The 12,471-nt window shown below is 47.8% G+C and overlaps 2 protein-coding genes across 3 annotated transcripts in view; one reads left to right on the top strand and one right to left on the bottom strand.

The window, feature by feature from the left end:
• Window positions 1–1,377: 1,377 nt before the first annotated feature.
• Window positions 1,378–3,100, bottom strand: MRPL34 (mitochondrial ribosomal protein L34). The gene is made up of 2 exons (XM_037885453.2): window positions 2,830–3,100; window positions 1,378–2,039 (listed from the first exon to the last, which is right to left on the bottom strand). The coding sequence occupies exons 1-2, from the start codon at window positions 2,886–2,888 to the stop codon at window positions 1,727–1,729; spliced, it is 372 nt and encodes a 123-aa protein (XP_037741381.1). The 5' UTR covers window positions 2,889–3,100; the 3' UTR covers window positions 1,378–1,726.
• Window positions 3,101–3,428: 328 nt separating this feature from the next.
• ABHD8 (abhydrolase domain containing 8) overlaps window positions 3,429–12,471 on the top strand; it is a 31,088-nt gene continuing 22,045 nt past the window's right edge. Inside the window, exons 1-2 of one of the 2 annotated variants that reach the window (XM_043535845.1) lie at window positions 3,429–4,055; window positions 4,163–4,264. In XM_043535845.1, the coding sequence (XP_043391780.1) occupies window positions 4,243–4,264 (22 nt within the window). In that variant the 5' untranslated portion in view covers window positions 3,429–4,055; window positions 4,163–4,242. Of the gene's footprint in view, window positions 4,056–4,162; window positions 4,265–7,706; window positions 8,031–12,471 lie in introns of those variants that run through there. The other variant, XM_037885662.2, reaches the window with a different exon arrangement.

The raw sequence follows: 12,471 nt of genomic DNA, 5'->3' as shown, positions 1-12,471 counted from the left end.
TCCCAAAGAGGTTCAGGCTCCTCTCTACTTCATTTTTAAGTATCAAGGCCAACATTTTTAACGGTCATCTTGAAAGGTTTATAAAATCAGCTCAAGAGATCTCAGGCTCGGTCCCTGAAGAGTAAGGAACCTATAATGGGCACTTTGTGGCTCCAAGCATTCCTGTATTGATTGTTAATCTGGCTAAATTCACTTTGTGGTAGAATCTCAACCTCTGGAATTTCCTGAATATCATGAACCTGATTCTCACCTTTACTGCTGCATTAGTGGTAGTTTTTGCATCCAATTTCCCCTCAAGTAAGCCATGCATATTTGTCATACTGCATTAAACTTGGAGAGGGAAATTAAAACTTGTCAGCTTTACAGTCTGTCTCATGCTTCCATTTGGAACACCTAGAAGAATGTTTACATAGTTTTTAAAATCAAAAACTGTTCAAATTAAGATACCATGGGGACATTTTTATTCAATGTCAATTTTTAAAAAATTGAACAAAACCTGCATTTTGATCCAAGTATTTAGAGAATCCTGAATATAGACTGTAGATTTTGTTCTTAAAAGCTCTCACAGCCTCACACACTCGGTGTGAAATACACCCCAGTACAGAAGGTCTTTGCAAGGTCTATGCTCCAAGGGGTGTTAAACTGAGAGACTAAATGGAAAACTTAAGCAATGCAGAGAGGTCTTGCATGGGCTCTTGGGCACAGATGTGAATTTCACCCCCACACAGCAGCAAACTAAGCCAAAGTGTGCTAAGTGAGGTGTTTGGGCGCTCTTCAGGTGCCATTAAGAAGCTGGGCATTGGAATCTTTACCCAGTGACAAAAAGAATTCTTGCTAACAGAGCAACAGGAAAGCAAAACCAACATGCACTACTGTTGTAGTTTATAACAGGACTGCAGCTCCACCACTAGGTTCAGATCCTGCAATTAAATCTATGCAAGTAGATTCTGTGGCTGCCTGGAGTCCCATTTTCTGCAACAGGACTCTTCATGGGCACATATAAATTTGCAAGATCTGGCCTTAAACTGACAGAAAAAAGAACCCTACCCCATGCCTGCTTTAGGCTCCAGACATGCAAGGTACTCATTTTCTTCTAACAGCTCTGAGGGCACTCAGCACATTGCATGATAGGGTCCTTAGTAACACAGGGAGAGGGGAGTGGAGTCAATAGCACACTGTTCGCTGGGTACGTTGGAGAATAGTCATAGATCTTGTCTTGTGGTTAACGCTAACTGCACATCCACAGATTGAAAACTCATCATTAGGTTTCTAGAGAAAGAAGAAAGTGTGTCTGCTACTCCCACAAGAAAAAAAAGAGAAATAAAAGAGTTTTTTCTTCCCCTATAGCTTTGCATTAACGAACTTAATGCAGGAAGCTTGATATGATTTTTTATTATTTTGTAATTATGCCTCATGGACGTACAATTTTTACCTTAGAACTACTCCCACCAGTTGTAATAATTTTGCCATTAAAAATAGTTAGCCATCTAGTGACGCCAATGGAAAAGAAAACCAGCAACCTACATCTGTCAAAGTACCACTCAATAATTCTTCACCACATTTTATAACATGATGGGAATAGTCAATCGCTCATGGGTGTTACATAGAGAAGTCTATGTCACTGCAAACTTTCGAGAGCTGGTTCACTCTAAAGGTCTGAGCTGCGGATGATTATTCAGGCTTGACTGAAACATTTCATGCTCAATAGATCCTGCAGCTACAACACTCAGTGGCTCAGCGATTTCCTGCCTTTCAGCATGCGTCGGAGGATCACCTCGATCCCACTGGGAGTTCTAATACGCTTGATCCAGCCATGTGTCCGTTTGCGCTTGAGGTTCTTTGGTTGATATTCATTCCCGCGTGCCTTGGTGCGTATTTGCTGAAGGCTCCATGGTGACAGGTGTCTAGGGATGCTTTGGAAGATTCCTGCAGATCCGAAGGACAGGCTGGTGCTCGGAGGCTGCCCCAAAGCATCAGAGAGGATGGAAATTGTCCTGGGCTGTGAGGGGCAGGCTACGACGTGCTGCAGCAGAAAGAATCTTGGTAGAGTGAAAAAACAGTAGAAAGAGGTTAACAGGAAGTAAGACAATGACCTACAGAGTTTGGAATCAAAGCACCATGTGTAAAACACAGTATGTGGGATGGGGTGGTCGGGACTTTCATTCAAATAATGTAATTTTGGAGGTATAACTGGTTAAATAAGGGACTTTGACAATTCATTTGAGCCAGACATAGTGAAGGGAGATGCTGGCCCTGCTTCGGCAACACACTCCCGCACCCAGCACTGCGGTCATCCATCTCTCTCTTGGCTCTACCAATGCAGTGACACACACAGCACCCCTCTGATCAGATAGTCATCACTGCTTCTGACCTCCCTTCCTCCCCATCTACAGCCAGGACCCCCACCCCACCCTCCCAGCCACACCTCCCCCCTCTCTCCTGCCCTCAGCTTCCACTCACCCCATTTCCAGTCCCCCTTCTTCTGCCCTGGCCTTCCCCTCACCTCCTGCCCCAGCCCCCCCGAGCCCCCTTCTTCTGCCCCGCCCCCCCGAGTCCCCCTTCTTCTGCCCTGGCCTCCCCCTCACCTCCTGCCTCGCCCCCCCCGCCGAGTCCCCCTTCTTCTGCCCTCACCCTCACCCCCTGCCTCGCCCCCCCCCGCCGAGTCCCCCTTCTTCTGCCCTGGCCTCCCCCTCCCGAGTCCCCCTTTTTCTGCCCTGCCCCCCCCCCATTTCCAGTCCCCCTTCTTCAGCCTCCCCCCCCCCCCCGCGGCCTGCCCCTCACCCACTCAGCCCCCCTGGGGAAGGGGGCTCTCCGGCAGCCGCGCGTTACCTGCCCGCGGGAGGCAGAGGCCAGAGACGGCCCAGGCGGCCGGAGAGGCAAGCCGCCATCCTCCTCCTCCCATCAACAACACCCTCGCCTATTGGCTCCCGCCGTCGGGCCTATCACAACCCGCGGCCACGCGGGGCTGGGGGCGCCGCAAGGGCTTCTGGGACATATCGTTCTCCGTGTCACGCCGAGGCCGCAAGGGCTTCTGGGGTCTGTAGTTCTCCCGGCCAAGCCGAGGCGCCCCGCGGGGTGTGCTGAGCCCCAGGCCCTGGGCCGGCTGGCCCCGTGTTCCCGCCTTGCCCCTTTTCCTCAGGGCCCCCCCTCCCCCCACGGGCCGTGGGTCGCCATGGAAACGGGCCCCCTGAAGGAGGGCGGCCTGTGGGCTAAAGCCTGGCAGCCCGGACTCCTGGGTTCTGTCCCAGCTGTGGGAGGGGAGCGGGGTCTAGGGGTTAGAGTGGAGGAGCCGGGAGCCAGGATTCCTGGGTTCTCCCCCTGGCTGTGGGGTCTAGCGGGTTAGAGCAGGGGGAGAACCCAGGAATCCTGGCTCCCGGCTCCTCCACTCTATCCCCTAGACCCCCCCTCCCCTCCCAGAGCTGGGACAGAACCCAGGACTCCTGGGTTCTCGCCCTGTCCCCCCCTAAATGGTTAGGGATGCGGGAGGCTAGGAGTTGCCGCACGCTCCGTGCAGGTACAAGAGGCCGTCCACATAGAACGACTTGCACGGTAGCGGCCTTAGTCTGGTTGAGGTGGGAGTTTCCTGGAGCGGGTGGGGACAACCATCCCAAAGCATCTCTCCAGTTCCTGCCAAAGAATCCTGCATGAAATTTCCTTTGCACCTGGGGCACCCAGTGAGCGAGGAGAGGGCACAACCTTTTGTGGAGCCAAAGGCCCAGTATGAACTAGTGGTACAAGGTGCAGCTACGGAAATCCCAGTCTGGTTTTTAAATGGTGCACTAAAGGCCAGATTTAACCCTGGTGCAACTCTCATTCGGTTCAGTGGGGTTGATCAGTTTACAGAAGTGCTGGACTTGGCCCTGTGTGGTGCAGCAAGTTACTTCTATTTGCTGTTCACCTCTGGAGCCCTGAGTTTAGACCTGCCAGAGGTTCAAGTCATGTGATATCAATGGGCCTGATCCTTCTGCCCTCATTGCTCTCAATATGGGGATGCTCAGAATCTCTGAAAAATCAGGCCAGCGGTCTCACATAAACAAGGATGAAGACTATAGTTAGTGAGTCACCTTTGAAAAGCCAATTCTCATTGAAAGTTGTTTATTGCGTAGGGTGAAGGCAGTGAGTGAAAACTAAGTGGTTGACATTTTGTGTCTTATAACACAAGGGTTTGGTGCCTGAAGAGGATCTGAATTAACCATCAGCTAAACAAAGCTTCTGCATGTGATGCCTTAACCACAGCATGAGATGTTCCCCTGTAGCCCTCTGGGTAAGTAGCTCCTCATCTGTCATATTACACACTGTGCAATAATAATGTTTCATAGAATCCCTTATCCATGTATTATGCCTTTCATCTAGTGGCATTGAAGGATGAGTTTTTTTAAAAAGCCTATGGGAGTTAGGTACTCACCTCCCATTTAATTTCAATAGTGGTGGGGTGCCTGATGCCCTTACACATCTTACCCAAAGCAGGTTGCAAACAATGATTGAACTTTCCAATCCCCGTTCCCTCCTGTGAGGTAGGTGTGTCCCCATTTTTCAGACAGGGGGATTGAAGCACAGAGAAGAGATTTACCTAAGGCTGTGCAGAGGCCATGGCAGAGCTGAGAAAAGATGCCATTCCCCTACTTTAACCCCTAGACCACACATGCTCCTACAGCAAGGAACAGTAGAACTTAGGAGTCCTGACTCCCAGGCTTTCCTGTTCTAACTACTAGATACAACTGACTTTAAATAATAATTTGCATTTATATGATCTCTTCCATTGTTCTTATCACGTCTCTCTCTGTCAGTGTCCCTCATCCCTCAGAAACAGAGATGGAAGCACGGGACTGATGTTCATAAACAAGGAACTGTCCTGCAGTTCCCAGGATGTCTGGCCACCCTAGTGTATCAGGCGTCACCACAACACACAGGGCTGTGGGCTCTTTGCCATGATGAATTGTTAAAAAACTTTTAATACATTTTCTGTCAAAATGATTTTGCTGGCAACAGTTCTGGGCTGTTTCTTTGCTTCTGTTAGCTCTAGGATTGAAGCACTGATTTGAGAGGCGCAGGGCTGTGCAGGGGAAGTGACACAAATGTGCACAGGCTTGGTGCTCGTTATGGCTGCGGGAGATGCTTTGCCCCTTTCCTCATTGCTAGGCCTCTTAGGGTTATCACTTAATTATGCACTCACTAGATATATGGCTGAAATGGCCATGAGCCTGTGTACCAGGGCTTTTCATTCCTTGATCCTGTTATTGGAATAATTGGGGCTGTCCAAAGAACAAAGAGAATTGGAGATGAATATTGTCTTATACTTAGAGGAGGAAATGGGAGCCAGGACTCCTGGGATTCTATTCCTGCCTCCATTGCACAGCTGCTCTATGATATTACCCAAGTCACTTAAAACAAAAAAAAAATCTCTCTGTGCCTCAGTTTCCCCATCTGTAAAACCGGAATGATACTACTGCTTCCCCAGGGGAGTTATGGGCTTGGATGTTTTGTAAAGCAGTTTTGAGATTTCAGATGACACTTTCTTTAGAAGGGTGATTATTCTTAGACCTCCATGAATACATGGTCATGTGATATTTAGCAGGAGACATTATCCATTATTATTCATTTTGGTGCTCCCCTCACAAACATTAAGGTGCTGTACAGTTACCAGAGGGATTATTTCACCTTCCAACTGAAATGAAGCTACCTGTGGTGAAGGAGAGAGCAGCTGTTCTTGGGCCAGTTACTCTATCCCACAGGTTTTCTGACTCATGATTAAACTATTTGGTGAATTATTGCAGGAATTAAAACTAGAGCAGATTATCCAATGTAGTTACACTGTATGCTGATCTGGAGTATGTAGTATACACTATTTTTTACTTTCACTTAGTAACTCAAATTTTTAGTAACAAAAAGGGGATTATTTGAAAGACTCCCTGTTTTGATGGCTCTTCCTTCAAGTTAATGGGAACCAGCAGCAGAGTTGTTAGACTCTCTCTCTCTCTCTCTCTGGACTTGATCCTGCACTATTCAGGTCAGTGGGGAAAGGATCAAGCCCTGTTCCAATTTAGCTCTGGCTGCCCAGGGAAAGGGGTAATTTAATAATAACATGGGGAAGTCAGAAAATTGACAATTTCAGAATTGCATCTACTTGCTTCACAAATCTGTCTCCTGTGTGTATCAGTCATATCTGCTGATATTAGCCCTTCACAGCCAATGCATCTACCGACCAGAGAGTGAGCTGCATTCTCTTTCGTTCACACATTATCAAATGCACTGTTTACTACAGTTCAGCTCCAGAATCCAGCAGAGAGGTCTGCAAGGTGTTACCAACACCTATGATACACTTTATCTGGATCAGAATTACTAGGTTTGCAGCACTGGTAGTTAGAAAAAGCATTGTTTTACTTGTAAACTGAGCACATTTGATCTGAAGTTCTTGGGACAAAATAAATCATTAACATGATTTGGAAAATGTAATTCACAACAAGCCGTGGATCCGTAGGTGGAGCGGGAATTGTTTCCATGTTACTGATTACTGGATGGAAAAATAATCAGTTCCACACTTTCAGTTACTTACTGTCACAGGTAATTGATTATTCATTATTGCTCTTTGATTTTGGATTCTTTAAATGTCAGAGGAACTTTTCTATAGCCATAGTGGACACCATGATAATATACTAAGTGTAATACAAACTGGTTGGGGGGACCAGCTCGCAGATATACAGGGGCCAGCATCTTCCCCCACCCATTTAATCCAGACACTCCCTTTGAAATAATAATACTTTACAAACAATGTCCTCAAGGCACCTTATAAACAGAATTAATTCTCCAATCATTCCTGTATAGATGAATATAATTATCCTAATTTTACAGAGCAGGGAAACCAAGGCACAGAAAGGCAAAGTGACTCATCCAAGGTCACACAGTGAGTCGGCAGCAGTCCGGAGTAGAACCCAGGAATCCTGGCTCCCAGTTGCCTGGTCTGGTCATTAAAGAAAAGGCCTTGTTTTCAGAACATTCCTTTCCATTGGTGAAGGCAAAGGTAGCTGGCTTGTCAGAAGAGTTTGCATTTTGTGTATTGCCAACCTCAAGCTCTCAAAACAAATGAGTCAGCCCCCCCTCCATCCCCCAAACTCATAAGATTAAAAAAAATAATTGTAGGGTCTTTTTATTTGTCTTTTAGTGTCATATTCTTCAGGGGGTCATGTTTTCAAACTTTTCTGCACAAAAAATGAGGGCTAGAAACTTACTTTTGTTTTCACATGAAAGGTAAGACTCTCACGTAATCATGTGAATCCAAGAGCTACTGCTTTACAAAAAGCACCAGATATTTGCGATGAAATTGTGAGAGTTGGCAACACTCATAAAATCATATGAATTAATTGGAACAATCTTGGCAGTAAAGTGTTTTCAGCAGATTAACAGCCGAATTGTCACAAACAGCCAGATTCCTTCGAGATGTGTCAGGAGACGAGGGACGCCCTCATGCAATTGAAGAAAAAGTCCTGGTTCCCAGCCTCAGCACTGGCAACAGGACTAGTGCACTTTACACCCCATGCCAGGGATTAGAGGGGAAGGCATGTCCCCTTACCCCTTTTTCTCTCCCAAGCTCTCCATAGGCTGTAAATTGGGTGACTTTTTGCTTCAATTGGTAAGATTCCCTGTCTGTCATCATGAAACTCCTCCTCTGTGGGAGGGATTTAAGGGGCTTCTCTATGGCTACAGAATACAAGGGCAAATAGCTCCCCAAAATCCCCCAGAGCCAGGCTATGGTGTTTTCCCCTCCACTGTGGCTCATGGAGAGAAGATGGGAGGAGAGATTCCATTTTAAAGCAGATGATTTTAGCTGAAGGGAAGGCTCAATCGTTCTTACTGCACATGCAAAAAAAAAATGTAATCAGAGCAGCTCAAAAGCTGAGCATCCTGCCAGCGCTAGCTCCTTGCACGGGCGGCTGCTGACTTTGGCTTTTCTTCCTCCCCCCTCTTTTGCTTTCTTCAAGATTAATCCTTTTATTTGCAATCTCAACCGCTGACAATTCTTGTCAATCAATGAGGTGAGCATGATGTTCTGTCTCTCTCTGTTGTACAGGGGACTGAATGTACAGCTGGAATTTGGGTCATGCACAGGGGAAAGGAGGAGGGGGGTATTCTGCACAGGGTGCAAAATGGCCAAAAGACCCACTCGGAAGCTTAAGATCAAAAGGGATTTGAGAGGCGTTAAATGGGATCTCAGGAAAATAGGGGAAGGCAGTAGCTGTCCGAGCGATGCCAGGTTGTTTGCACATAAATAGCTGTATTATCCATGCATGCTTAGGCAAGGGAAAAAGCTACCCACCAGCAAAACTTAGGTGCATGCATCTCCTGTTGTGATGCAATTGCAATAAATTATCATTGGCTCTGAGCAAGGCACCACTGTTGTTGTGCGTTGCAGATCTTCTTGGATTTTTGGCGTGGGAAAGAGGCAGAGGGGGCATCTTAATGTATTGATTTGGACTTGTTTTGGTTTTTTCCCCTTCCTCCTCCAACTGGTTCGCTCCTTTCTGTAGTTCAGGGCTGTGGCATTTGCTGCTTAAGGAATTGCAGCTGGGTTATTTTGCGGCTGTGCATTGTGTGTGTTTGTGTGTGTGTGTGTGAAACATCAGGATATCTCTGGAAGAGAAGATGAGGGGGTGAACTGACCACTAAATCCTGGAAGGGTCAGATACAGGTTGCTTCATTGTGCAATGCATGATCTTCTGTGTTTCTCAAGGTCTTACTTCCTAGGGAGAGAGACCTATGTGGCAGTAGCTAGCCATGGCTCCCAACCTGCCTGGTATGTTACAGAGGCTTTTATTTTTGTGTGATGCCATTTCTCTTTTGAACGTAATATGTCTATATTGTCATTCTGTGGGGCCCAAAGCAAAGTCCTGCCACTGACTATGGGACCCACCCCCGCTTTTTGCAAGGATGCTGCATACTTTAATTGCATCCCTGTGCAAGGGGGCTGGAACAATTTGTATGGGGGGGGGCTGAGAGCCATTGAACCAAACTGTAAACCCTGATTATAATGGAATCCACTTCAAGCCAGGGGGTGCAGCACTGGCAGCACCCCTAGTTCCAGCACCTATGTCCCTGTGTATGCTGAGAATTTCACCTTTCAGGGCTTGGTGGGAACTGCAAGCTGATCTGAATCTCTTGGGATACCATTTCTATTGCTTGCAAAATCCTCCCAGATACTTCCCAGGATCCTAATAAACCAACTAGTGATACAATTGGCATACAAGAGGCCAGGCACAATGTAAAAACCACAGGTGATAGCCTCCCCGATACAAAATGTTTGCTCCCTCCCCAGTGGGAACATCGCTTAAAAGGCACTGAGATGGCTCACTAAAAATTAGTGGTGCAAACGATTAGCTCCTGTGCTTATTAGAGATCCTTGTTTGTTTGTCATTACGTTTGAATGTTTTCTCTGTACCTCAGTTTTTTCCACCTGTGGTGGGGAGGGAGGGAAGAGGGTGTGAGGGGAGGGAGAATAACAATATTTTGCATGTTCCTTGGGGTGTTGTTTAGCTCCATTCATATCTGTGATTCTTGGATGGAAGGGACAAGAGATGAACAAATTATTATTGTAATTAGAATCCCAGCTTTGGCACATCTAATGTCACTCTCCATTTCCATGGCACTTTACAAATATTAAGTCCCCCAACTCCCCTGCAAGACTGTAAATATTATTCCCAGTGTGGGAAACTAAGGCACCAAGAAGGGATGCGAGGTCCCCCCAAGGTCACGCAGCAGGTCAGTGGCAAAGCCAGGAGAAGAACCCAGATCTCTACTGCTCTAACCATTAGACATGCTCCCCAGTGAACAATACTCTTGGTTCATCTGTTGGGGTCAAATGCTCCTCTTGACTTCTGTGACCAAAGATGAGCCAAAAGCTAAGGATGCAGAGGGGCTGTGAAAGGACATTTCCACCCCTAACCCACCCTTTGGCCTGTGGATTCTGCGCTGTGGGCATGACAGAGGAAGAAACACTTTCCATCAACAGGAAATCCAGCTGGATATGAAAGCTGACCTGCTGGCATTCTCATTTATACTAGTTCCCCCCACTGCTGGGAGCAAGCCTTCCAAAGAGGCAGGAGGGGCAGTCACAGTTGTGGGGAGGCAGCTGTGTGTCCAGAGAAGCCAGGAGGCAGTTCTGGAGATCCCCTCTTCTGGTGTGAGCAGGCAAACCCGGGTCTCTGATGGAATGATCAGTCAGGAACCTTGCAAATCCTGTTCTGGAGCAGCCCACATAGGGGATGGTTTGGCCTTTAGTCTTCAGTTGGTTTTTGTATCCTGTACAGTAGGGTGTTGATGGTGGTTGTTAGCCCAGCACCTCTGGGGGGTGGGTATGGTATAAGTGTTGCTGGGACATACTGACCCCACGTATTGTGAGCCTTGCATGCATGGCCGTAGTGTTACTGGATCCATTTTTCTTGCCCTCCAGCCCTCCATTTGCATCTTGACCCTCTTTTTCTCTGACTGTGATGTTTTGCCATCACATTATATAAAATTCAAGGCATTTCAGCTCAAAGTAGGTCAGTAAGTTGTTTTTCCTCGGCCTGCCTGTTCTGCCAGGCACGACCGTCCTGGTAGTGGGGGAGGAAGACAGGGAGAAGGGAAGTCAGGGGGCTCCTCAGTAGCTTTGTGATTCAAATGCAAAAGGCCCAAGAGCTGAGCTCGGAGACCAAGCCTGGGCTTGGAGAGCAAACAAGACTGTTTCTGTCTCGCAGGACTAGCCATCAGCATTATGGTGCTCCTGGGCATCTCTCTACTGCAGAATCAGGGTGCATTTTCCCTGGGAAGCTGTGGTGCTGGCAGGGAAGATGCATATATTGTAACTTGTTTTGGTCTCATCTACACAAGAGCGATCAAACGCCGTAATAGCACCGTCTGGGGGCTGCCGTGTGGTAACCCCCCATCCCCAAGACTGTTGCTTCTGCAGTCTGGACGAGCCCTTAGTGAACTGTGACTGCTGAACTGATACTGTCTAGACTTCTGGAGGTCGTGCGGTAACATTTCTGTCGAGATTCTTAATGAAAGGGGTTTCAGTGAGAGGAAGCCAGAAGCCCCTGCAGTGGCTTGAAGCAGAAGGTTCCAACTCTGCTCCATCCCCTCTCTGTGATGTTTCAACTGAGCCTATCCCAGACGGGTTATGCAGGGGACAGAGGTACAGAGAGAAGGGGGTTTATATAATGCTCTTTGCGCCTGACTCACTGTTGTGACTGGCGTTATGTAACTAGTGCTCAATTCTTTGTGCTGGGGATGGCAGATGAATGTACCCAGGGCTTGTCACCATGGTTACCAGAATCTTTACAAAGTTCTGTACAGTCCATATGGTTTCATTTTCAGTCTTTTCATCCTCTGGAGGGAAGAGCCCTGGATTTTTGGCTGCCCTTGAGGGAGGCAGAGTTCTCTGGTGGTTAGAGCAGTGGAGTGGGAAGTAGGAGAGTTGGGGACAGTTCCCAGCTCTTCCACTGACTCGCTGGGTGATTTTCCCCTCCCGAGTGGAGTGCTCTGAGATCTGCGGCTGACCAGCTCAGATAAATGCCGTATTTATCTGCCACACTTGCTGGGTGGCTTTCCTCAGCTTCCATTAATTCCTTTACTGAGCAGGGGCTGTCACCCCTTGAAATGTGAGCGCCAAGGTAATCATCAGTAAGGGATTTGGAAGGAATCCTGTAGGAGGGCAGGGGAGGGTGTTGGTTTGAGCAGCAGGCCGGCGCTGGAGGCAGCTTGCTGGGCTCCCAATAACCTTCCCAGCTGAGTATATAAAACAGAGGTGTCCCAGCTGAAGAGGCTTCAAAGGGAACAGCCCTGTATTGTTCAGAGGGGGCCTGCCTCTGTTCTGGAATATCCGTTTCCTTCAGTTCTATGGATGATTGTGCAGTTAACTCTTTCTCCCCCAATGCAGTGTTTAAAAGGGGTGGTGTGCGGTGGCATAATGGCCCCAAGACACTGTCAGTGGGTTAGGCCAATAACAGGCTGGGGAGAGGGGAGGGCTCCTTCTATGCTGCAGCACGATTCAAAGTTCAGTGTGGAAAGAACGTCCCAGCACTGACACGTGATCGCTTGGGCTCTGTCACCGAGAGGTGCTTCATCATTCTGTACATCTGGTTTTGCCTGATGTATATTTTTCTCCTTTAGCCTTTTTCTGCCTGGTCAACAAACACCCCTGATCTATGCCTAGTGTAGGGAGGTAGGGAGGGGGGCAGGGAGGAGTTAATGGACAGCAGGGGGTTGAGAATCAATCCGTGGCCTAAGCCAAAGAAGCATTTATCAGCTACCCTTATCCTTAAGGACCTAGGTTCTGATCCTTCCCATTTACTTCAGTGGACTCTGGATCAGGCCCCTAGTTCTGCTGGCCTCAGGCACTTAAGCACTGTCATTGCTGCCAGTGGAGATATCTGGCTTCTAATCTGCAGCGCAAGCACCCTTCCTGCTGCGGGATTTCGACTAGCACCATGGAGAAGGCCC

Source organism: Chelonia mydas, chromosome 25 (assembly GCF_015237465.2).
Source record: "Chelonia mydas isolate rCheMyd1 chromosome 25, rCheMyd1.pri.v2, whole genome shotgun sequence".
Lineage (NCBI taxonomy): Eukaryota > Metazoa > Chordata > Testudines > Cheloniidae > Chelonia > Chelonia mydas.
The sequence above is the reverse complement of the archived record's forward strand: the minus strand, read 5'-3'. Positions and strand labels throughout refer to the sequence as shown.

Excerpts from the sequence above, each read along its gene's own strand:
- MRPL34 (XM_037885453.2), bottom strand. The coding sequence starts at position 2,888 with ATGGCGGCTTGCCTCTCCGGCCGCCTGGGCCGTCTCTGGCCTCTGCCT. Across the intron at positions 2,040-2,829 it reads CCTCTGCCTCCCGCGGGCAG|ATTCTTTCTGCTGCAGCACG; the intron begins GTAACGCGCGGC and ends CACTCTACCAAG.